The 25,098-nt window shown below is 39.3% G+C and overlaps 1 protein-coding gene across 2 annotated transcripts in view; it reads right to left on the bottom strand.

Moving 5' to 3' along the window:
• Nucleotides 1-13,882: 13,882 nt before the first annotated feature.
• PRKG2 (protein kinase cGMP-dependent 2) overlaps nucleotides 13,883-25,098 on the bottom strand; it is a 99,910-nt gene continuing 88,694 nt past the window's right edge. For both annotated transcript variants that reach the window (XM_070612713.1, XM_070612714.1), the window contains 2 exons: nucleotides 19,309-19,375; nucleotides 13,883-16,901 (listed from right to left, as the gene is read on the bottom strand). In XM_070612713.1, coding sequence (XP_070468814.1) covers nucleotides 16,806-16,901; nucleotides 19,309-19,375 — 163 coding nt within the window. In that variant the 3' untranslated portion in view covers nucleotides 13,883-16,805. The remainder of the gene's footprint in view (nucleotides 16,902-19,308; nucleotides 19,376-25,098) is intronic.

Below are 25,098 nucleotides of genomic sequence, written 5' to 3'. Positions count from 1 at the left end.
ACACTCCCCCTCATCTTAGACACAAGGAAGCTGTCCCACAGAGTTTAGCCCCACGGACCTGCCCAGAGTCACAGAGCAGAGACAACCTCCTGACGCTCCACCCGGTTCTCTTTCCACCATCATAACGGTAAAATGCATCACACAAAACCGGTGGATTGAGCAAAAGCAGCGCACGCCTACAGGGCGTCAGGCACAGAGGCTCTGACCTGCAAATGGAGGTACCAGAGCGCCTGACGCGGAGGGCCCGGGGGCGCTGGGTTCTGTTGCTGCTGTTTTATTTAGTCACCTCAGACCCTCTGACAACAGCAGCTGTCAGATCTCAACAACAGTCTGTTTGCTTTGGTTTAAAGTCTCCTCATGCAAGCAGCTAGAGCCCAGTTCGTTCTTCTGACCGCTAGATGGAGTCCAGTTATTAGCCTGAAGAGGGGAGCCTGCACACGCAAGCGCCTGCCAGCTTCCACGTGCACGCGGTGACCCTCAGGTCAACCAGAAGGTGACCCCGCCTTTGGGCAGAAACTGTTCTTAGGCGGCCCTTGCTGTCAAGGGGGACAATTCCAGACAAGGCTGAAGATCAAAGGGTTTGTCTGTCTCTTTCTTGTGAGCTAATTCTCCATTTGTGAGGCTCCAGTGGAATTTTGAAGTTGCATTTAGATGTTCATAGCCTCCCTCTCTCTCCTCCCATCTCCCTTATCTTTATTCCTTTTCAAGCGAAAGAGTAGTCTGTGCATCCTTGTCCTCAATGAGATATTTCTGCCCCCAAAGTTTTCTGAGCTATTAGATTCTCCTGGGGAGGGAAGGCTGCTGCTCTGAAATAGGAAACAGTCAAGAAATAGTTTCACCTCTTAATCTAAAGGATTAAATGTCAAATGGATCTAGAATGAAACTCCTCTTGATCTTGGATCCAATCAAAACTTTTTCAGGAAATAATATTAAAGAGTGCCTTTTGTCACATTATTTATTGTTCAGTCAGTTTTTCACAGAGGACATGGCAAATTTTGTAATTTTCCTTTTCTATGCTTTGGAATACTTCTTAAATTTGCAGTTTTAAGCAGTCACCCACATTTCCCTGACCCATCAAATATAAACACAAATGAGACATGGCTGGAAAGTAAGACAGAACAAGGAATGGCAATTACAGCTCTGGGCATTCCCACTTTTTAAAATTTAAGATTATTTGCTTCACTTGTCCAAAAATGGATCACCCCAGCTTCCCCAGGAGGCACACCATCAGTCAAGTTAACTCAGGCCTCATTTAGAAATAGAGAAAATACCACCTTATAGATTTACACTAATATGTCTAAATATTTTCCCCTCTAAACAGCTCAAGTTTGTCATGAATGTGCCAGAGTTCCCCAGCATCAACCTTCACATTATTTAGCTTCAGAATGATTGAGGCTTTTAAAAGACAGGCTTGGGAAAATACCCAATCATTTAACCAGAGAGTAAGTGCGTGCCATAAGTGTGACTTGCACGACAGAGGAAGCTTTCAGGTTAAAACCCCTGGTATATTTTCAGTACGTTAAAAAATATATAACATTGCCTATCCCTGTAGGTTTTCTTTTAATTCATGCAGTTCAGACAGAAAAATAATCTAACACCTTTATTTTCCCTCTCTCTAATTCCCTGATAAACACTAAAATTCTCAGGCAAAAATGCATGAGGACAGATTGGATCTTGCAGCTCGATGTGAAGGTCAGAACGTTGGGATAAAGTGGATGGTCCCATATAAAAACTTAAAGATGACATCCCCTGGATTTGCTGTAAATCTTGGCATTTCTAGATAAATTATCTACATCTCATTGCATTCATAAAAATAGAATTTTGCATATCTGTGCACAACTTGGTCTAACATGCTCTTCTATTTAATATGCTGATTTGAACATTTTAGGGTCTTTGTTAGGTTATAGCTCTAATTTTAAAAAAAGCAGTCAAATTCTAAAAAGAAAATATTTGAGAAATCAACAGACTCAAGCTATACTCTAAATTCTGTGGTTCTCGTGTAAGGAAACAAAATCTATTCATTTGGAAGTATTTAAAAGTAACAGACAACCAAAACTAATTCAAATTTGTGATATGGATAGCACAGTGATAAAAGAGCATACTGGAGAACTATCTTGGGTTAGGGAATCAGAAGACGGAGGTGCCGATGAAGTTTTGCTAACATGGGCGAAGCTACTTAACTGTCTGTGTTCAGTTACCTCATCTGTAATTCATGCATTCATTCATTCATTCATGCAATAAATTTTTGCTGAGTGCCTACATATGCCAAGCACTGTTCTAGACACTGGAGATGGAGCATCAAGGTTACATTCTACTGGAGGAAGACAGAAAATAAGCAAAGAATGTAGGTAAATATATAAAATGTATATTGTATTAGAGAGCAGTAAACTCTATGGAATAAAGTAACAAGGGGAAGAGGGATAAAGAGCATCAAGACACTTGCAATTCTAAGTAGGGTCATCAAGAAAAACCACACTGAGAAGGTGAGATTTGAGTCAAAATCTACAGAAGGTAAATGTGTTGGGGAAAGGCATTTCTGGCCAAGGGAGGAGCCAGTGCAAAGACCCTGAGGTGGAGTGTAATCGCCATGTTTGAGGAAGAGCAAGGAGGCCAATGTGATTGTAGTGGAGTGAGTGAGAGAAAGAGGGGGGACAGGAGGTCAGGAAGGTAACAGACAGAGGTGTAGTGGGTTAGGCGACAGGGACAAATGATTTTGGCTTTTCCTCTGAATGAGGTGGAACGTCATCACAGGATTTTGTAGAGAGAAATGATATTGTCTAGCTTATATTTCACAGTATCACTCGGGCTGCTGTACTGAGAATATACAATGCAGTTAGAGTGTTTCAAAGTAGGAGCTTTGAGAGCAGCAAGGTCACTCTTTCAATAATCTAGATAAAAGATAATGGTGGCTTGATCCAGTGGAGAGCAGTACAGGTCCTAGCTGCACCTCAAATCAACTTTAATAATTCACATGAGAATTATTTGGAAGTTGCAAATTTCTTCACAAATATAAGATAATAATAATGTTCTTATTTTTTAAAGTTTTTGACTATTCTTTTGAATATATTATTCCAGATCAACTTTAGAAACAATTTGTCAAGTTCATTTGAAAAAATACCTAGTTTCTCTTACAAAGAGATTTTTCCAAATTGGATCTTAAATTTTATCTTTTTTAAATGACCTATTAATATGATTATATATTCTTCCCTTAATCTATTTGTCTTATAAATAACATTAATATATTTCCAAATAGTTAAGAGTTAAACTCTACTTGGTTACAGTGAGTGAATTTTTTTGTATATTTTGTAATATGGTTTTGGATTTGATATGTGATATCTAATTTAGGACTTTGCATCCATTTTTATAAAACGATTACTGCACTTTTTTTCCATTCTATACTATAGTTGGATATCCTGGTTATACTAGCTATAAAGAATAAACTGGGAAGAGTTTGAGTATCATAGGAATTGTCTATTGAACACTATTAAATTTTCTGAGCTGACTGCCGTGTGGGGGTAGGTGGTTACCATTTCCTTTTGGGCAATTCAGCTATTCTACATGCGTTGACTTTTAGTAATTTACATGCTCTTGGAAATTATCCTTTTCAGCTATATTTGTTATTTGTTTTCTCATTTAAATTAATTCAGATCTGTAATTATTCTTTTTCTTAGTCTTAGCATCATTGTTTTATGTTTTCTCTTTTTCCTCCAGGGTCTATCTTGCATATTTTTTGTATTATAATGATGTTTTCAAAAGATCCCCTTTTTTCTGTAGTAAGGATGTAAAGTCTTTTTTCTTTCATTAAGTAATGCTTTGATCAATAAAATAATTTCTTCTAATTTCCTTGGAGTTTTCTTCTTCTAGTGTGGGGACCTGAAATTGGCCACCCCAAGATATGTCTCTTTGGCATCAGGATTATTTGAGGCTCGTTGCTTTTGATAAACTGGGACAGGCAAGGAGGCTCTGAGGAATGGAACTTGCTCTTTGTTAGGACACATTTACGTTTGTAAGGTAAATCTCTATCTGTGAAAGGTGCCTCCCTCCCTGTACCAGGAAGAAGAAAGGCGATGACCTTCTCTCTGAAAACTCTTAATCAATACCAAAGGCAAGGACTTAAATCTGCATTTTATTGTGCTTGTCTGGTAACCTCCTGTAACTGACTTCCCTCCCCCTCCCAACCGTTGGCATTTTTTAAGGATTGAGCATCTTTCCTTAGGGAAGGAACTGATTGCTGCCCTCACCTGTGACCGCCCAGCTCCAGACAATAGACTTCCCTCCTGCTGCGCCCACCAAGATAGCAGACCATTACCTGCTGTGTCCATCAAGCACTGTGCTAACAGGGCAATCTTGTGACTATTGTGGGAGGGACATTTCAATCACATGTGAAACACCCTGTTTGGGGGTATATAACCACTATGTGCACCCCACTTCTTCGGTGCCCTTTCTTCCTTCAGGAAGAAAGGCCCCGGGCCATGGTTCCTCATAAAGCTTTGTTTAATTTTCTCTTGCTATTCTGTCTCATGTGAATTTAATTCGTTCTCCAGCCAGACGAACCCACATTTGGGAAGAGGAAATGTCTTCCTCCCCTACACTAGCCTCTTGAGGTGAATATGGAGTTCACTTATTTTCAATTCTCATAGTGTTTTAATAAGTTCATGTAAGAATCTCAACCTTCTTCTGAGTACTATTTAACTATATCCCACAGGTTTTTGAAATGTATTGCTCATGTTCTTATTAATTTATACCATGAAATTTTATATTTTAAAGTCATCTTTAAAACAGAATCATTTTGAAAAAAATTATCTAATTTCCTACTGAATAGTTGTTTGGGGCCTATCCTATTCCTGGTTCTAGTTTTATTACATTGTGTGCTTGGTTGTTTCTTCCAATCTACTTTGAACACAACACGTACCTCTTTGATGAATCTAAAGACCCTTTATCCAAAATTTAATTTAACATAAAACTTAAATTTTAATTTGGATGAAGTGCTTTTAAGCAAAATGAATATAGGCAAAGTGGTTTTCTGTCATTAAATTTGTGTTTTGGGTAAAAACACTCTAACAGAAATACCAATGCTAACTAACAGAAATCTAGGCTGGAGGCAAGGAGAACAATCTTAAAGAGTTCAAATAACCCTAGCAAGAGATGGTGTTAGATTTAACAGAGATGGGAGATGCAGAAGGAGAAGTTAAGGTGTTTTTTTTTCTTTAGGAAGATTAGCCCTGAGCTAACATCTGCTGCCAATCCTCCTCTTTTTGCTGAGGAAGACTGGCCCTGAGCTAACATCTGTGCCCATCTTCCTCTACTTTATATGTGGGACGCCTACCACAGCATGGCTTGACAAGCAGTGCCATGTCCACACCTGGGATCCGAACCAGCGAACCCCGGGCTGCTGAAGCAGAACGTGCACACTTAACCGCAGTGCCACCAGGCCGGCTGCAAAAGTTAAGTTTTGAACTGAGTTTGTGGTAATATGAAAATGTAGGTGGATACATTTGGAGGACTACTGGTCTGCAGCTCAGCAGTAAGTTTCGGTCTGGAGGTGGGGACTTGGAGTTACTGTTACACAGGAGATATTAAAAATGAAGTAGGAGCTGGAGTCGTTTGTAAGGAGCGATAGGTCGAAGGAGTTGAGAAGAGTGGTGAAGATTTGATTTGATAGAGCACTTGTGAAGAATGAAGAGAGAGAGAACACCAGAGTCCTGAATAGAGGATTAAATTGAAAGTAGTGAATTTACAGTTGTATCTTTATATCAGCTGGTTGGCCTGTACAGGCCATGGAGGTTGAGTTTGACAGCCCTTTGGCTTCTCCATGGAGAAGTGGGAAGAGAAGCAAGATTTGGGGGATGAAAGATGAAGAATCGTGTTTTTAGACATGTTTGGCAACAAGTAAAAAACCTTATAATATGGTAGAAGTTGAAAATGTGAATTCCCAGAATTTGATTAAAGAGTAGCAGTAGCAGCAAGCTTTAACTGAGGTAGTAAAAAAATTAAGATGAAAAAATCTGGCAAGTGTAAGAGGAAGGTGGGAGTAGGGTAATATGACCTAATATTTAGCAAGCGTGTTAGAACTCACTCTTCTAAATGAGTGCTGCCCTCCATGCCTACAGCATGGAGGCTACACACTGACTGCAAAAAGTTTGGCTACACACTTACTCCAAAAATACTGGCATCCCTCTAGTTTACAGGTCCATTTCTTCTCTTGATAACAGCCCATTATTTTGAACCCAAATGGTACTGCTTATCATTCCTACTCATCCATTTTTTCAGATTTGGCTTGTATAGATTTCTGATTTGTTTCCATATGACCTTAGGTTGCCCTTTCTATCTAGAGATCAGTTGGAGTAAAGGATAAATTGTTTCATTACGTGATTCTGCAGGTAACTTCCCTGAGTAGCCAACAGTCTTTTGAATATGTATTTACTACCATCATAAATAATCTTGTTCATTTATTTCATACTTGCACATCATGAATGCAAGTCATAGAAACAAAAATATCAGTAAGTCCTATGTGAAAAATAGAAGATAAATTTGATGGCCCAGACCTGCTGGGGATGACCAGAATTGAGCTTGAGTTTGAAAAAAGTACAGAACAGCTAACCAAGGGAGGCTATGAAAATGGCATTGGAGTTTGCGGATTGGGTCTATTCCATAGAAGGGAGGTGTAGACTCCTGCAAAAGAAAGACTTGATGTGACTAGTAACTGAAGACGACTGATGGAGCAGCCACACGAAAGAGCTGGTGTCCCCAACTCTGCTTTGTTCCAACGAAAACGAAAAAGGTAGTAGAAGTTGAACTTAGCACGCAGAGAGAGAGAAAGCTAAGTTTAGAACACTCCCCGTCTGGTCACACTCCACCATCTAACACCATTACAACCTTACTTACACATAATATACATATTTTGATGACATCCTGGTACAGTGTATGTTTGAGAATATTTTTGACCACAGCTGTTATGTCTGGTTTAAGTTAGTGCATGAAAGGCAAGGTCTTTCAGGTTAACTAGTTTTGCACCCAGAAAATATACCATACAATAAGGAGGATTTAAAACTCTTTTTTTTTCCCCAGTAAATGGTCATAGTAATAGTAATGATGTTACCCATTCTGATCATCAACTAAGAATCTAAGGCACACAGTAGGTCCTTTAAAAATGTTGGTTGAATAAATTTTGAAGTGCATTAGTTTCTTTTCCCTCCATGATCAAGCTTCCTTATCTATTAAATAGTAGAAACAATAAGTTTGTAAAGCTGAGGCATAAATTCCAAGGGAGAGAACATTTATAAAGTACTGGGCACACTGTCTGTTACATAAGTGCTTAAAATGTCAATCCCTTTCCTTTTTTTATGTTGTATAGTTGTAATCAATATACAACCTGGCAACCCTACTTGAAAAATAACTCAGATCACAGTCTGCAAATTGTTTTTAGAAGAAGAAAGGGTACTTTTAAAGAATTAAATATATATTTTTATATATACAAAGACATATACTTACATATACATATACAGATATACACACATACATATACCTGTATATATTTACTCACCTAGAACTTTGAAAACCCCAGGAATCATCTTGCTTGCTTCCTCTCTCTCACTCTTCACATCCAATCCTGTCACCTCTCTCCAAAACACAGCCCCAATCTACCCATCACTCCTTGTACATGACCCATTTGACAGGCTAGTCTGAGCCAGCTCCCATTAGTTTCCCCCTGAATTAAAGGATTCAACTGCCTGCTAACTGGTCTGCCTGCTTCCTTTATTACCTGATCTATGTTCCATCATAGCACAGCCACCAGAGTGATCTTTTGAAAACATAAATCAGATCAAGTCACTCCCCTGCTCCAAAAGACAAAAAAAAAAATCAAATGGCTTTATATTTCATTTGGAATAGAAACAAATCTTTACCATGGCCTATGGGGTTCTCATAATCTGGCTCCACCTACCTCTCTGAGCTCTCACTATTCTGGAAATTTACAAGACTTCTTTCTGTTTCTCAAACATGCCAAATTCATTAATACCCCCACAGCTTTTGCCTTTGATTTCTCTGTCTCAAGGCTGTTTCCTTTTACCCTTCAGGTCTCAGCTCAAATGTCACCTCCTTGGGAAAGCATTTCCTGACCGCTTAGTCAAAGCCCTTCTCACTTCTCAGCCCCACTCTATCACATCATCCTGTTTAATTGTATGAATAGAGTTTATCACTGCGGTGAAAGGTTCTTGCTTATTTATTTTTGCAAAGGGGAAATAATTCTCTTTTAAATGATTGATGTGATCTTATTTTTGCCTTCCTGGGAATAAATCTTGGTTCTTTTCTAGAATCATCCACCTGCTGATTAGGATTAGTTCCAGTAGGTTGCCCTGAGAAAGTCTTTGGTAACATTAAGCATTTGAAATTCAAAAGCTAAGCTTTGGTCTTGAGAAAGGATTATCCAAATTCCTCTATCTCCTTTAGCCTATAAAGGATCAGGCTTTGTGGAAGAGACCAGAGAATTTTATGTGTGTAATGGAAGTCCAGACAGAAGAGAGAGGAGAAAGCCTCCTCCAGGAGGGCACTTTGGAAAGAAAGAGAGAGGAGAGGAAGCCCCTCCTTTCCGTTTAGGATTCATCACAGGCCGCCCTACAGCAAAGGCAGCAGAGTAACCTTGGGGGCACAGCACAGCCTGCAGAGGCCTCAGGCAGTCCTCTTGCTTCTGCATTGTAAAAGCAGGACCTATAACTCTCAGTAGGTCTCAGCTGGGGAGCTTATCAGAGGAGATTACCTTGTAGGGAGCAGTGGCCTTTGTAGTGAGTTCTGCAAAGCAGGTCTCAGCTAGAGCTGGAAGGGACCACAGTCAAACCCCAAAGGTCTGCAGTGCCAGGAGTAGCCAAGGGGAACCCAAGTCATCAAGGGAGGCTTTGGGCCCTGTTTTGGCCCAGAGAGGACAGATGATGAGCTTCTCCAGCCATAAACTTCTGCCAAGAACATCAGTCAAACAAATAGCAATCAAGTACTAGACATCTGGCCTTGGAGCCTTAACTCATCCTCCATCTTGATCAGGGATGTAATTAGAAGAGACGTTAAATGAGAGCCTGAGCATTTTTGCCTGAGAGACTGAACATTTTATAGAACAATGGCTTTCATACTTTGTGGTTTATCAGAACTACTTGGGGAGCTAATAATACCCACAGAGGCTCAGCTCCTTGAAGTGGAATGGGGGCTGGGCCTTAATATTTGTATTGTTCCTCATCAAAATTTGAAACTCACCAAAACTTGAGAACCACTGCCCTAGAGAGACTGTTTAAATTATTTAATTAGATTAACTTTAAACTGGATGAGACTTAATTCCCCACCTCCCACTAAGAAGTAGGTGGAAGCTCAAAGGAGACAAGATAAACCACAGCTACATTTTTTTAATTTATATTTTCTCTATGCACATCCAAATTTTATGTTGTTTTGTAATGTTCCCCATTTGTTTAACTACTTACTGTCATCGTCTTGCAACTAGACCATAAGCTTCACGATCAAGATCTTGTCTACATTGCTCATTGCTGAACACCAGTGCCTGGCACAGAGTAGGCACACAAATTTTTGAGAGAATCAATCAAACAGTTAATTAACTAATTAATTAATTCACACATATGCATTTAGCAGAGAGAATTTGTTGTCAGAAGATCCTCTGCCTGCGGAGGAGGAGAAGGTAGAGAGCCAAGGCATTGGAAGTCTGGCAGAAACAGAACTAAGTATTCTTCAGAAACAGCTAAAAACACCTAAAGAAGTAAATTACCCGCTGCTATCAAGTGGAAGGCTTAATCTGCATCCTGTGGAAATGTGTCAGAATGGAGAGGCAAAGAACAAAGAGAGGCTGTAAGAGTTTGACTCAAAGGTTTCAGTAAATAGGCACCTAATGCTGGAGAGGCCTGAGAGGTCATGTCAGCCTGCTGCCTATAACCCGATGACGGGGAAATTTGTCGTTGATGTTCAACAGTCCTTTTTTTTGTGTCTGAGGAAGACTGGCCCTGAGCTAACATCTGTTGCCAACCTTCCTCTGTTTCATGTGGGATGCTGCCACAGTGTGGCTTGACAAGCGGTGCTAGGTCGGAGCCCAGATCCAGGCCTGCAAAGCCCGGGCCATCAAAGCAGAGTGCACAAACTTAACCACTACACCACCAGGCCAGCCCCAAGAGTCCTTTTTTTAAATGATCATTCTGGTATCTAGTCTATCTCTCTGATTCAGATTTATCTTTTAAAGTAAGTTTTGTTCTTTATTACATAAGTTCAGTGTATAAAACATAGAAAATAGACAAAGAAGGAAAGTATCCATAATCACACACCACCTGGAGGTCATCAGTGCTAGCCTAGTTGTCTAATAATTACTAGTACACATAGGACTGACTTCTGTCCCTCTGCTGTGTCCTCAGCACCTACAACAGTGCCTGGAACAGTGCTCCATGAATAATTGTTGAATGAATCAATTAAGACATGTATTAAATATTACTCTTCACATTCACTATCCATTAGAATAAGAGGATACCCCTTACTCCCTTTGATCCTCATGGACCCTCAAAAAGAAAAACATATATTTTAAAGTTTTTATCAGACTTTCTATACTTTACTTTTTTTTGGCCTTGACTCATGGATGGAATTTTTAAGTATTTCTAGGCATACTTTAATTTTTTGACTATCCTTCCTAAATACAAAACTGAACACAGATGCTAAAAGGGGCTGACCCAGCAGAATACAGAAGAGAGCAACTTTCCAGGTCCTGCCTTTTATGATCCACGGAGCCATCTAGCACCTTCCTGAATCGTAAATGGCAGGATTGGATAGTTGACTTGTTTTCAGCTTGTGTTGGAGTGTGACCCCTGGCACTCTCCCCACTCCCTCCAGAGTAAGCCCCATTCGCTCTGCGTGGTTTCCAGGACTGATGCACTACTGGTGATCTTCCTTTAGCACACCATATTTTCTTTTTTTTTTTTTTCTCAGCACATGTCTGTTTTTTCCTCACTGAGGAAGTTTATACTTACAACACATTTCATATTACTTTTCATTATATCACTTCTAATTTAGTAACCAACAATTAAACAAAAATATCTTGGGTTTATATTTTCCAAAACTGAAAATGTTCCAGCTCTAGTTCGATTTAGAGCTCACCTGTAAATCACCTGAGACAAATTGTTATCGCTGGTTTCATCTGAGTCATGTGGCCCATGTCCTCTGTACACTTTGATAAATGTTGAGCAGAAAGAGAGGAAGAAAATTTCATTACTTAAAAATTCAAAACTAAATAAATTACCTAATAACCATATATTACATATTTTACTAGGTTTGAAATTGAGTGACTTTGTACTCCGACAACTAGCTAAGCTAGAAATATGTTTCCCAGAATTCCCTTCTCTGTATGGTTCTGAGTTAGGCTTTGCTACAAGAGAAATTTGCATAAGATCTGAAATGCAGAAGAGAGTAGCAGCCATATTTACACTCTGAAGATCAGTGGAAGAGCAAGTACTACTGCGGTTCATGCACACTGTTGCCGATCTGCTAGCTCACCTTTCGGCAAAGGGTGGCACCCAGGTCTATGGTTCCTCCAGCTCCAGCAAGACTGCTCCTTCAGCAGCTGCAAACCCCAAGCCAGGGATATGTGAAAGGTGCCAGGTTATCCTGCAGGCCACCCATCTGACCAAGGTTGGCAACCAAGAAAGGCAGACCCAGGTTCCACTTTGTCCTCCTAGGTCTGGTTTGTCATCACAAATTCCAGTTTTTTCCTCAAGAATTCCAGTTTGTCTACTTGTGTCCACTTTGTTCTTGCTTCTCCCACTTCATGTCCATCTTTCCTTCCCAACTTGGTGGTTTAGAGCAACAAACATTTCTTATCTCACAGTTTCTGTGGGTCAGGAACTGGGCAGTTGTTCACCTGACACCTCTGACTCCTGGACTCTCACTAGGCAGCAGTCGAGGTGCTGGCTGGGGCTATAGTCTCATCTGAAGGCTCTACGGGTGGAGGGTGTGCTTCCGAGCACACTCCTGTGGTTGTTGGCAGGATTCAGTTCATCACAAGTTGTGGGACTGAGAGTCTCATTTCCTCATTGGCTGTTGGCCAGAGGCTCCCTCAGCTATTTGCCACATGGACCTATCCATAGAGAAGTCACACCATGGCAGCTGGCTTCCATCAGAGTAAGCAAATGAGAGAGCAAGAGGGTGAGCAGAACAGAAGCAGAGTCACTTTGTAACCTAATCTCAGAAGTGACATCCCATCACTTTTTATTATATTCTATTTGTTAGAAGGAAGTCACTATGTTCAGTCAACACCCAAGGAGAGGGGATTAGAAAATGGCATGAATACCATAAGTAGGGATCATTGGAAGCCATCTTCTAAGCTGTCTACCACAATCTTTCAGACAGACAAAAGGCCTTCTGAGCATCTTAAGCATGTGCTGTGTACACTGTTCTAAAACACAGAACTTCTAAGAGTTGCTTTACACAGCGCATCTCTACAGGAAAGATTTGTGAGTGTAGCTTTGTTAAATGGAGTGGAGCATAAATTCACACACAGGAAACTCATGAAGTTTTTAAAGGAAATGTATCAGCTTGGCATAAAGAGACAGACAAATTGAAAAGAGGCATCTCTACCACCAAACATTTATGGGCAGGGAACAGGCTAAGAAGTCAGCTGCAAATACCAGCCATATCTTATAGAAAAGGAAGGAGGACTCAGAAGGCAGAACCAAGATTCTACAAGGTGGAGCCGAGAGCTACAGAGAACAACTCACAGGGAGTAGGACTTATCCCTAAGCAGAGAAATGGTAACATGTGTCGGACCAAATTTCAGAATTCTAGGGGCCAGTGATTGCTTTGTGCCTCCCATCTTCTCCTTCTCTGAATGCAGGGATCTATTGTGGTTATCCTTTGATCATCTCAGGATTTAGTGTTGTGAGTGTGGGGACAGATATTTGTTTACTTAGTTCACAGGCCTTCTGACCTAAAAGAATGTATCCAAGGAACTATACCTGAGGAGCCTCATCCACCCCAGAATGGATTTAGATGACACGTTCCTAACCTTGAGTCTGAGCCTGATGCTGTAATGACATGATATTTTTAGGGAGGCTCTTCAGAGGGAATGAATTTATTTTGCATACGGCAGTAATATAAGTCATCTGTAGCCAGATCGTGGGTTGTGGCAGTCTTAAAACTTGCTTGCAAATTTTTTGAAACTTCACGAAGAAGTGGAGTCTCTGCTCCCTCCACTCAAATCTGGATGGGCTTGTAAAGTGTTTCCACCGATAGAGTACGGCAGAAGTGATGTTATGTGACTCTAAAGCTGGCTTATAAAGAATCGTGCAGCTTCTCCTTTGTTGGCTGGAATACTTGCTCTTGGAGTCCTAAGCTACCATGCAAGGAGTGTGATTGGTTTAAGGACACCATGATATGAGGAATCCAAGCCATGGAGGAAACATGGGTAGGCACCCTGGTCAGCAGTCCTAGTCTTTGAGCAGCTCCAGCCTGGGCTCCAGATATGAAGCTGAACAAGACCATCATGTGATTCTAGCTACCAGCTATTGAATCATCCCAGTCTTTGAGTCCTTCCACTTGATGCCCCAGATACTGGGGCACAGGGACAAGCCATCCTTGCCATGTGCTGTCTGAATTTCTGACCCACAGAATCTAGAACAATAAAATGGTTGTCTTAAGTGACTAAGTTGTGGATAATTTGTTATTTGATCATAGTAACTGGGACTAAGCCAAGTAAAACCATCACAGCAAAATTGTGAATAAAATGCATATTTGAGGCCAACATTTAGCTTTGAGAGCAGTCAACAGTCAGTGTGTTTATAATTATTTTAGAATTTTATGCAAATGAGATAATGGTATAAATACTTCTAGTACAATGCCTGCCAATAAAGAACAAGGATTTGTTATTATGCCCAAAGAAATATAAGCATATATTTATTTCCAAATGTTTATAATCAATGACCTACAAGTAATAATATTCTGGCCCAACGTTTCAAAGCTTTACATGTGCAACTCAAGTTACCAATGAATAAAGATGTGGTTTGTTGTTCAAGGTCACACAAATCTGGGCAGAGCTAGAATTCAAACCCAGATCTTTTTTATTCCAAATCCCTCCCTTTTCACCACTACATTCTCCTCCCTCCATATATTTTAAATTTAGAGAAAAAATGATTAAGAAACTATAATTATGAAAAGTTGACCCCACAGAGAAGAGACTCAAGAATGAAAAACTAGCTTTGCACCTAGGAAAGAGAGCTTAAGAATTATTTAATGATTAGAAATATGATGGGTTTGTATATAGAGGGATAATTTCCTAAGGAAAAAAATATACACATATATATCTCCTTAATTCATAAAAAAATTAAAATTTAGAAATTTAAGTGAGCTCTTAATAAAGCACTTCATTTTGGTGAGGGTTAACTCTTCATCTTATGCACTAAAGTTTGATCAACCATCTTTACTTCATGGTTTAAAAGAAAAGGAAAAGATAGATACTGGATTTAATTGGTACAACTGTGCATACAGATACCAATGATACATAAGATTCAGAACTAGATGGTTATTAAGGCCCCTTTAATTCTAACTGAGACAGTTAACAGTAGCTCTCACCTATGCAGCATTGATTATTTCACAGATATCAGTAAAGGACTCTCTAGATATCTTATTTAATCCCCAAAACAGGCATCTAAAGTAGTATTACTTTACTGTGCCTTTTTCTACAAATGAGAAAGCTGGTACTCAAAGAAGTAAAGTTATTTTTCCCAAGGTCACCCAAATACAAAATAGTAGAATTGGGATCATATTATAGTTCAGTCTCTCATTTCTTCATCTTTATAAAGTATTCTAAAGAAACACAATAAAATCACATGTGGCAATTACACATTGATATGGCCAATCGTAGGCAAAATAAACCTGTAGTAACCTAAGTTGGTTTTTATTTGTAAATATGTCGGCCTTTTTTGAATTACAACTATTAATCTCCTTTGAGAATATCATTACTATTATAACTGTACAGTTCTAATATCCACCCAATACATAAATTTCCTACATTTATAAGTGGGTAATTTAAAAATATATACATGGAAAAACATACAGTGCTTACAAACCAAATGCAAATAAAAATCTTTTAAAAATCTTAGAAATTCATTAAGCAGGTTATGTCAATCCTATTAAAAATGGTTCTTCTATGTACAGTACATAATCTTTAAAAATACTACTCCAGGAAACAAAAATTCTTTGGTTCAGCAAAAGGATTCTAAATGTGGGAATTCAGTTTGTTAAGGACGCACCTTCTTGGGTTGGGCCTTACTTATCTGGTCTAACTCTTTGGGAAGCATATAGCTGACTTTCTCTGAACATTGAATATACGGGTGGGGTATGGATAGAGGCTGCTTTTCCCATAGAAGATGAGCAAATGAAAATAGAACCAGAACCTTGAATAATGCAATAACTTAGATGTTATTTTTACTCTGCCAGATCAAGAAGTTACAGAGAAAGCCTGTTTCCCATCCGTTCTGGAAGGAAGATAAGGGAGTGACGGTGGTGGACACATAAAAACATTCACTAGTAAAGCTCGTAGGTACTGGTGTCCAATGTTATCGAAACTACTATTCTCTTCAGTATTTGGAAGACTGCAAGGAGGAGACAGGAGGAGGGCAGATGCCAGGTGACTTGTACTTCTAAAGTCCCATCACTTCTCCAGCGGCTTGCCTGCCTTAACCATCTAAAATCATAAACACATCCATGACTCAAATGTATTTTAAAAGAGTTATTAACACAGCAGTGATTAGAGTGTACCAACATTTGCCAATGGGATCTTCATTAAAAAGTAATTGTGGTTCTTCCATACTCTTGGTCTTTTAATAGCAACAATCACAGAATTGGCCAAAATATCTGAGAGTCTGAAAGTCAGCAACCTCACCTATTAGAATTTCCTCTTCCATATTTCATGGGAAGGAAAAGCCTTCACAATTTTGTTGCTGTGTGTTTTCTACTTTGATTGTGAAAACATTTAGTATATAAGATAAAACCTTCCCAAGGCCCATCGCTTACCACACAGTATAACCACCTCTAAGAAGCCTTTGGAAGAGTCTCTGAGGGATCACAGCTGGTCACAGGAGAATGAAAAAGAATTTTTGATTGGTTTATTTTTTCTAAGTTCCCCAATAGAATATAATTACTTGGTTGGATTAATTAATTCGTTTATTTTAGGGAGTGGTCAATACTGACTAAATACTCAAACTTGCCTTTCGCCAGACTAGTATCAGAAGCATAGTAATGTGTTTCTAGGTTGAATGCAGGTAAAATCAAGAGCTCTACTGACTACGAGATTTCTGCAAACCACCACTTTAAGACGCCATAATGACTTCACAGAGTTGTTGAGAGCAGGGAAATCTTCCCTTGCAAAATTCACCTTTCTCTTCCTTCTATTTGCACGACTTAGTTAGTTGCTCAAGGGCAAGACAGTTTGTAAGCCTTATTAGGACTCAAAGGAGATGAGTCTGCCTGGGGTGGAGCAATAGATTGCAGAGAAAACTATGCCCCTTCAACAAAGATGGTTCTGACTGTGGACAGCCTTCAACATTTGAGAAAAGCGAAGAATGGAATATATGAATAATTCACAGCACTAAATGAGATATTATAATTTAGAACCACCTCCATACCCACTATCGTCCACCTCAGCCCATGGGCAGCGATTTCTTTTCCCTAAAGGTCTTTCAAAACATATTATAGTACTCCAAAGAGAGAAATTATCAGTGTTGGATTATCGGTGCTCATAGTCCTCTTCGGTAGTAGACAGGCAGTAATCATCTTTTTTTCTGTCAGAAGTCTTTATCCCAGCCTGACAGCTCATCTGGAGGCACTCCCTTCTCAGGAGGATACTTGTCAAAGTAGCTGTGATCTGTGGGTCCACTGAGCTAATAGAGAAAGGATTAAACCAAAGGTGAGGACAATGTTGACTGAGCATGCTATTACACATGGAGAATGCTCTCTACATCTTCACACAGATTTTATACTGCAACCGCTGGTAAGTTACACATAAGGGAAGGGTGACCAATTATTTTTCAGTCACACTCTCAACCTCATGAGATATCCCCTTTAGACCAAATGGATGGGGTCACTGAATTACATTCAATAGAAGCTATCTGGCCCAATAAGTTATTTCCAAAAGAAAAAGTGACTGAAATGACATCTATTTTTTTCAAATTGAAAAACATTTTAAAAGCAAATACTCAAAAAAATCAAAATTTTCCAGAATCTTTCTTCCACTTTATAAAAGTTTCTCACCAACTTTGAATTTTCATATGGTTAATTGACCCATATAAAAGTTTCCAGAATGCCAAACAAAGGAACAATTCAAAATATTATTGACTCTGTTGAAAGAGTGAAATGACCTTGGAATTAAACTATTTTGTGAATCAGGTGCTTTCCAGTTCTTTGCTTTGAAACAAATTTAAGAAGTATCTAATTGAATTATCAGCTGATATATCATTAAAAATACTATTTATGACAGATCATAATGTGTTTTTTGGGAGGGTGAGGAGATCACTCAGAAGGCATTCAAAGTGACATTGCTATTATAAAATCCTCACTTCCATTTACTTATCTATGTGAAAACTACTCTTAGCACTTTCATCTATAAAATTTTCAACAGGAATAGAATTGATGTAGAGAATGATCCCTTTTTTGGAGGGGCGGAGGTGAGGAAGAGTGTCGCTGAGCTAACATCTGTGCCCATCTTCCTCCATTTTGTGTGGGATGTGCCACAGCACGGCCAGATGAGTGGTGTGCAGGTCTGCGCCCGGGATCCAAGCCTGCAACCACAGGCTGCCAAAGCAGAGCACGCAATCCCAACCACCATGCCACCAGGCTGGCCCCTGATCCCATTCTTTTAATAAACAGCATATATCCACAGGTACATTAAATAATTTCTTTTCAAAAAATATTCATTTAATAATTACTCTCAAATTTTGTAATATATTTATGTTGTTTGATACCACATGTTATAAAAATGTAATTATAATTGAATCCAGAAGACATATTTGTGTTGTCACAGAAACTTCTGCTGTCACAACAATTTTACAGTTCATAAAACCATAATTGAAGGCACTTAAAGAATTATCAATTCAGGGCTGGCCCGGTGGCGTAGGGGTTAAGTTCACATGCTCCACTTCAATGGCCCAGGGTTTGCTGGTTCGGATCCCAGGCACAGACCTATGTACCACTTATCAAGCCACAGTGTGGCAGGTGTCCCACATATAAAATAGAGGAAGATAGGAACAGACGTTAGCTCAGGGCCAGTCTTCCTCAGCAAAAGGAGGAGGATTGGCAACAGATGTTAGCTCAGGGCTAATCTTTCTCAAAAAAAAAAAAAAATTATCAATTAAAGATTGCCAAGCATAAAATTATTCTACATTAGAATGAAATTTTGCAGGGAAAATGGAATAGAAACATGGAAATATGAATTCAGAGAGAAAAAGGAATGATGTAATAATTCTCTCTGTATTTTTTAAATAGCTGATGAGTATCAAATCTTAACAGTATTTAGATTACATTGGACATATTTAAAGGAGTGAAGTAACAGTAATGTTTTACTTTAAAACGTCAATATTTACAACATACTAGAAATTACATTCTACACAATGATTTAAATGTATGATGAAAAAATTCAGATGTCATTCTAAAAAGGTACAAGGGGAGACACAGATCTCCAAAATTCCTCTAGAAAGAACACAGCATAAAGTCTGTAGGGTGTTGACCTAGATCATTCTTGAGTCATTGGTTCCCCAAGTTAGGAAACGTCCTACTTTCTCTGGAGCTGGGCTGTCCGACCAGCAACATGTGGTGAGTGAGCACTTGAAATGTGGCTAGCCCAAACTGAGATGTGCTGAAAGTTTAAAATCCACTTGGGATTTTGAAAGCTTAGTATGAAAAAATAAATGTAACATCTCATTAATATTTTACGTTGATTACATATTGAAATGATAATATTTTGGACATACTATGATAATTGCACCTTTTTAATGTGGTTACTAGAAAATTTAAAATTACCTATAAGGTTCATATTACATTTCCAGAGCCCTCTGCCAGCCTGACTAACGCTGATTACTTGGGGACTATGTAGTTGGTTCCTGAGAGCTGAGTTAATGCCCAGCAAATAGGTAATACTATTTAGTCCTTATAATCACAATTGCTATGACATTTTAACTTAATTTTTAGAAACTATTTAAAAAATCTAAAATCTGTTATACACACGCCTCTAAAATTTATTTACGAAAACAAATATCTACAAAAGAATCAAGAGTAATATGGTAGGTACCATACCTCTCTTTGTAAGGGTGATGGAAGGTTCCGTGCTTTCAGTCCCTCCCAATTGAAACCATTCAACCACCTGAGAAATGAGAAAAGTACAGAGGACTATTACTTGTCTGATAAACTATTTGCAAGTCAAGTATTTGTCAATCCATTTTGTTGCCTGCTCCCTGCCTGCAACAGGGCAGCTGCAAGTAGTCGGAGAAAAACACTCAACCGTGCTGGTCGTCTGGTCTCACATTAAAGTCATGCCCATGAACTCCAAGGGGCCCTTAATGCTGCCCAGCAATCAGTCTAGATTTCCCTGTCCCACTCACTGTCACACTCCCTTAGACTCCTAACTCATACTTTGTCCTCTCTCCTCAAACTTCCAGAACCTCTCCCTACCCTCACTCCCAAATGATGACCTGGCTTCCTTTTTCACAGAGAGAACTGAAGCAAAAAAGAGAACTTCCACAACCTTGCACCAGCGTACTTGCCTACCCACCTACATCTGTGTGTTCCCTTCTCTCCTGTACTATGAACTAACTGCCTTTGCTTCTAGCTAAGGTCTGCTTCTCTCCTGTGTACTCCATCCCACATATCCTTCTCTATTCAAAGTCATGCTCCTGCAATTCTCCTCCTCCTGAATCTTCAACATCTTCCCTGCTGGATCACTCCCATCAGCAGGGAGACATTTTATTTCTTCCAAACACAAAACATCCTCCATTGAGCTGTGCTCCCTTCCAACTCTCACTCAACTCTCACTCCATTTCTCTCCTTTCTTTCCATTGGGGGAAAACTCCTTGAGTTATCTAAAGCACTCTATCTACTCATTTTCTCCTGACCACACTATAATCAGGTTTCACCCTCTCTGCTCCATTGAATGGCCTCAATTCTCAGTTTCATCTTATTTGACCTACATAGCATTTGCCACAGTTCATCAATCACACTTCCTGAAATCCTTCTTCACTTGGCTTTGAGGACATGCTATTGTCCCAGTTTTCTTCCTATCTTCTTGGTTGCTTTCCCTCATTTTCCACTGCTTTTTCCATAGGAAGTTGGTGTCCTCCAGGGCTCAGTCCTTTGACATCTTCTTTTTTTACCTACTCTCACTTCCTGGGTAATCTCATTCAGTCTTGTGGCTTTAAGCATTTATATCCTGATTACTCCCATGTTTCTGTTTCCAACCAAGATCTCCCCATTGATTTACAGGCTAATATCTACAACCGCTATTTGTCTCCCTACTGGATGTCTAACATGCATGTCTAACACGCATGTATCATGTAGTATGTATCATGTCCACAGTGGAGCTCCAAATTTTCCCAAAAAAACTTGCCTCAACTCTTCCAGTTGCTCAAACCAAAGACACCTTGGAGTTATCCTTTCTCTCACATCCTACCTCAGTAAGCAAATCCTGTCAGTACCACCTTCAAAATATATCTGTATTCAGAATCTGACAAATTCTCAACAACTTCACTCCACCTGCATGGGCCAAGCCACAATTATTCCTTGCCTGTATTATTACAATAACCTCCCAATGGGTCCTCTTGCTCTTCTTCGTGGAAAACAACCCAGGAGCAAGAGTGATCATTTAAAACCTGAGTGAGCTCGCATCACTCCTCTGTACAAAACTATTCAATGCTTCCCATTTCACTCAGTGTAAAAGGCAAACTCTTTACTATATAACCCATAAGGCCTTACAAAACCATCCTTACCCCCTCCACACTTCTCCCACTTGACCACTCTCCTACTTTGCTCTTAATCTCACTCTTGCTTAGTCATCTTCTCGCCACTTCTCCAACAAGCCACGATGCTCCCACTTCAAGACCTTTGCACTCTGGCCCTCTGGGTGGATTGTTCTTTCGCGGGATTTCCACAGGGTTTGTTCTCTCATCACCTTCAGGTCTTTTCTCAAATCTCTTCTTCTTAATGAGGGCTTCTTTGGTTATCCAATCAACATTGTACCACCCCCTCCATACTTCCACTCTTCTTTCCCTGCTTAATTTTTTCTCCTTAAGACTATTGCTATCTAATTATCCAGTGTATACTTATTTAAGTGTCTTGTTTATTTTCCATCTTCCCCACAAGAATGCAAGCTCCCTGAGGACAGGGATTTTCATCTGCTTCCTCTCCTTCTGTGTCCCTAACACTTGGAGCAGTACTTGACACAGAACAGGGGTCCAATAAACATCTGTTGAACAACTGGATGACTCCACCAGAGAACATGCTTACAGAGGACCTCTTACTCTCACGTCTATAATGTCACACTACCATGGTGGAGATAAGGATCTAAAAAGTACCAAGGGTTTTAAAAAGTATTCTACAGCAATCTGTGAAAATATGGGATTAAGCTGATGGCCAGCTAAAGTTCTTTCACTTATTGCTTCCATATCATTAATCTAAAAGGGTTGATCTGGTCTTTATGATACATGTCAAGCTTGGTGGGCTAGTAATATAACAGCAAAAGTAAGGAGGCCTTTCTTTTTTCAGACACAAACAATGTACTCTGTCTCTCAGGATCTTATAAGTAACATGGAACAATATTGTTCTGTATCCACTGATCTCTTCTATTAGGTCACCAAGGTCAGGTCAGCCAGGCAACAAAAATTTGTACAAAGTCAATTTGGGCCCAGGCATCAATGAAATAAAGACTCTGCTCCTACGATGTTTTTATTTTGGTGGAAGGTAAGAAACAAAAACAAGTAAACAATAGAAATACTTAAACAAATTTCAGATACTAGTAAGTACTAGGAAGATAAAAGAGAATAAAGTGGTAGATGACGACTGGGATGGGGATGGGTTAGGAGAGGCTGCTTTTAGCTGGGGTGGTCTTTGAAGAAGTGATATCTGAATTAAGGCCAGAATGAAGAGAAGGGGGAAGCCATGGGAAGATCTGTGGCAAGTGATTTCCAAATGGAAGGAAGTGATGAGAATGAGCTGAAGTTTGGTGAATGCAGGGAAAACTAGGGGAAAAAAAATGTGTCTGAGAAATGTCCAGAGACCAGATCATGTAGGACATTGTAGGACACAGTAAGGAATCAGGATTTTACGCGAAATGGGAAGCAATGAGAAAGTTCTAAGGAAATGATGCAGTCTAGATATGTTTTCCAAAGATAATTCTGGCTGATATGTGGAGAATGACCACAATGGTCTGTGATCGGGCAGGATGGTGGTGGGAGGTGTGAGACTGAAGACTGGGAGACTTTTAGGGGGCTGTCACATTCCTCTGCCCATCAGCCATACCAGAAGCGACGCTCTTCCACCCTTCTCAATCCCTCCCACCCCTGGAGTTCGTTTTGGTTCAGTCCTTGACTGGGTTTCCCACTCCAAGTCTAAACTTAGCAAGCGAGACAGTACTGAAAACAGAGAGGGCAGGCTCTGGTACATTCCATTTCAGACGTCATTCTTAACCCAGAGTGCCATTTTGGGATAAGCTGCCGAGACTCTAAATCAAAGAGTGAGAGTCAGACAGCAACCTCAGCTGTACGGCTTCCCCTGTCCTAGCTACGAAACCACAGGAGTCCTCTTCTTGACCCACCCATCAGCTTCTTTGCATGACTGAAGCTCCATTTTTAGGGATTTCTAGGTACACAGTTCTGTGGATTCTTTTCTTTGGCCACCAAATACTGCCACAATTCCTTTTAACATATTTTATAATGCTCTCTATCCAGAAGCTACTCTATAAATATTAATAAAAATCATTACTGTTACTCTACTGAATCAAAGAGCCTATGCATTTCTTGCTGAGTACTTGTTACAATTTGACTTACGGCAATATTTACTCAACATGAGTGGCTATTCACTTAACACTTGGCCTTTTGACATTAACCACATTTTAAGTAATGCAAGTGCCAGCATGCACTCGTGTGTGAAAAATATTCACCAAAGAATTATTAGCAGCAACAGCACATAAATTGCTTCTTCATTTTTAGAAGACTTGTAGAAGCTATTCTTGAAAGTAATTTTAGGGACTAGAAATATTAAAGGTAACATTAAGACACTTGAAACAAATTGCTCCTCTACCTAGCAGGAAAGATTTAATTGTTCCCTACAAATATATTATACCTCTTTTCAGACAGGAGTTGGGAGATATGACTGCTGCCTGGTTTGTAAGTTAGCTCATAAATAGGGGAGGGAAGAACTCTATTTTTAGGAAAGATGATTCAACACAGACTGGATACACATATAACAATATGCCATGTTTCACTGTATTGTTTTTACATACAAAGTTAAAATGAACAGTCCTCTAAAAAAAAAAAAAATCACAGTTTTACTTTAGGGAAGAGTGGGAAAATCTGATGGCAAATTTTAGAAAGAATTGTTTTTTTAATTCCAAGAATATACTGGGTAGAGAAGCTATATACCTTGGAGACTTGTGGAGGGTTTTAGAACATTCCTATTTGAAGGCAGAGAGATATCTACCTTTCAGGCACTTCTGCCCAAGCTTTATATCTTAAAAAGCACTACGAAAATAGGGTGAATAATGTTTTTAAGCTTCCAGGGCTCCCGGGAAGGCACTGTGTAAATCTGCTACCGCTTATTAGCGGACTCTACCCTACACACTGCACTCCGACTCCGCAGTTACTCGGCAAAGAACACCCTGCCTTCTAAGAAGAGTGGGTGAGTTAATTCCTACAGGGATGGAAACTCAAAATTCTTCGTTACCAGGCCGAGGTGAGAAAATCCTTTAGTATTAATTTGCATGAGCATCCAACTGCACTTTGACAGCTCCATTTAAATGAGCCTCAGGTAAATGAGAAGTAAAAGATAAAACTGGAGCCTGTTAACAATGGCATCACTTCAATTTCCCAACTACCTCAGAGCAAAACATGAAGATGCTTCTTTAATGAGGGAAAGGAGGAAAACATATTGGAAGAATGACTTTAATTGACAGGACACTTGTTTGTTCAATATGAATGGGTGTGTTTATGTGTCATTTTATAATGAGAAAAGAAATTGTGATAACAGCACGTAGGAAGAAAGATAAATTGGAATCTAAGACAAATAATGAGCTTTACACTGAAGGCAATTCAAAGGACGACACAGAACAAAACAATAAGCATTTTGATGTCTATAAAATCGACAGATGTGTCTGTCTGTCTCTATGACTCCCTCCCTTCCTAATACACCCCAAGGCAGAGCCCATATGAATTTACAATGCTGAATACATGGCTTTATTTCAAGTAAGTTCATGAATAGATAGAGCAGGGTTGGCAGCTTGGGGATTCTTCTTTTGAAGCTGCACTGCTACTGTTAAGAAAAATGAATAGCGTTTCTATTGAGCAGCATCTCTCCCTTTATTTTCACACTGTGTTGATGTGCCCCTAATTCTTCAGTAAAAATATCCAGAAAGGAATGAAGTATAGAGAAGTGTTTTCATGTCTGAAAGTAAACATCAGTGTGTTCGAAGGTTTTCAATAATGAAATTCTCAAATTTATTTTTTTGTATTATCAATGGTACTATCAATAGGTAAGATTTCATATTTGTGAATCATAAGCAAAATCAAAACATCTTGAGGATTGCAGGATTTAGCTAGGCATAGATTTAAAAAAAAATCTTGAAGGCTTGAACTTCCACATATGTCACCAAGTCAGAGAGGATATCTTATGGAACTTATCAGTGGTTCTGAAGGCCAGCTTTGGAAATTCACAGAACTGAAAATGTACATGTTAGATTACCATGTAAGGATAAAAGATTGTTTGAGGTTTTGTGCAAATCAATGTACTTTACACAAAAAGTAAAATACAACATGAGGTTTCAAAATTTGGAGAGCTAGTCAAAGGAAAATTGTATTTAAAAGAAAGATATAATATTAATTA

The sequence above is a fragment of the Equus przewalskii genome, chromosome 3, assembly GCF_037783145.1.
Source record: "Equus przewalskii isolate Varuska chromosome 3, EquPr2, whole genome shotgun sequence".
In the NCBI taxonomy this organism is placed as follows: Eukaryota; Metazoa; Chordata; class Mammalia; order Perissodactyla; family Equidae; genus Equus; species Equus przewalskii.
The sequence above is the reverse complement of the archived record's forward strand: the minus strand, read 5'-3'. Positions and strand labels throughout refer to the sequence as shown.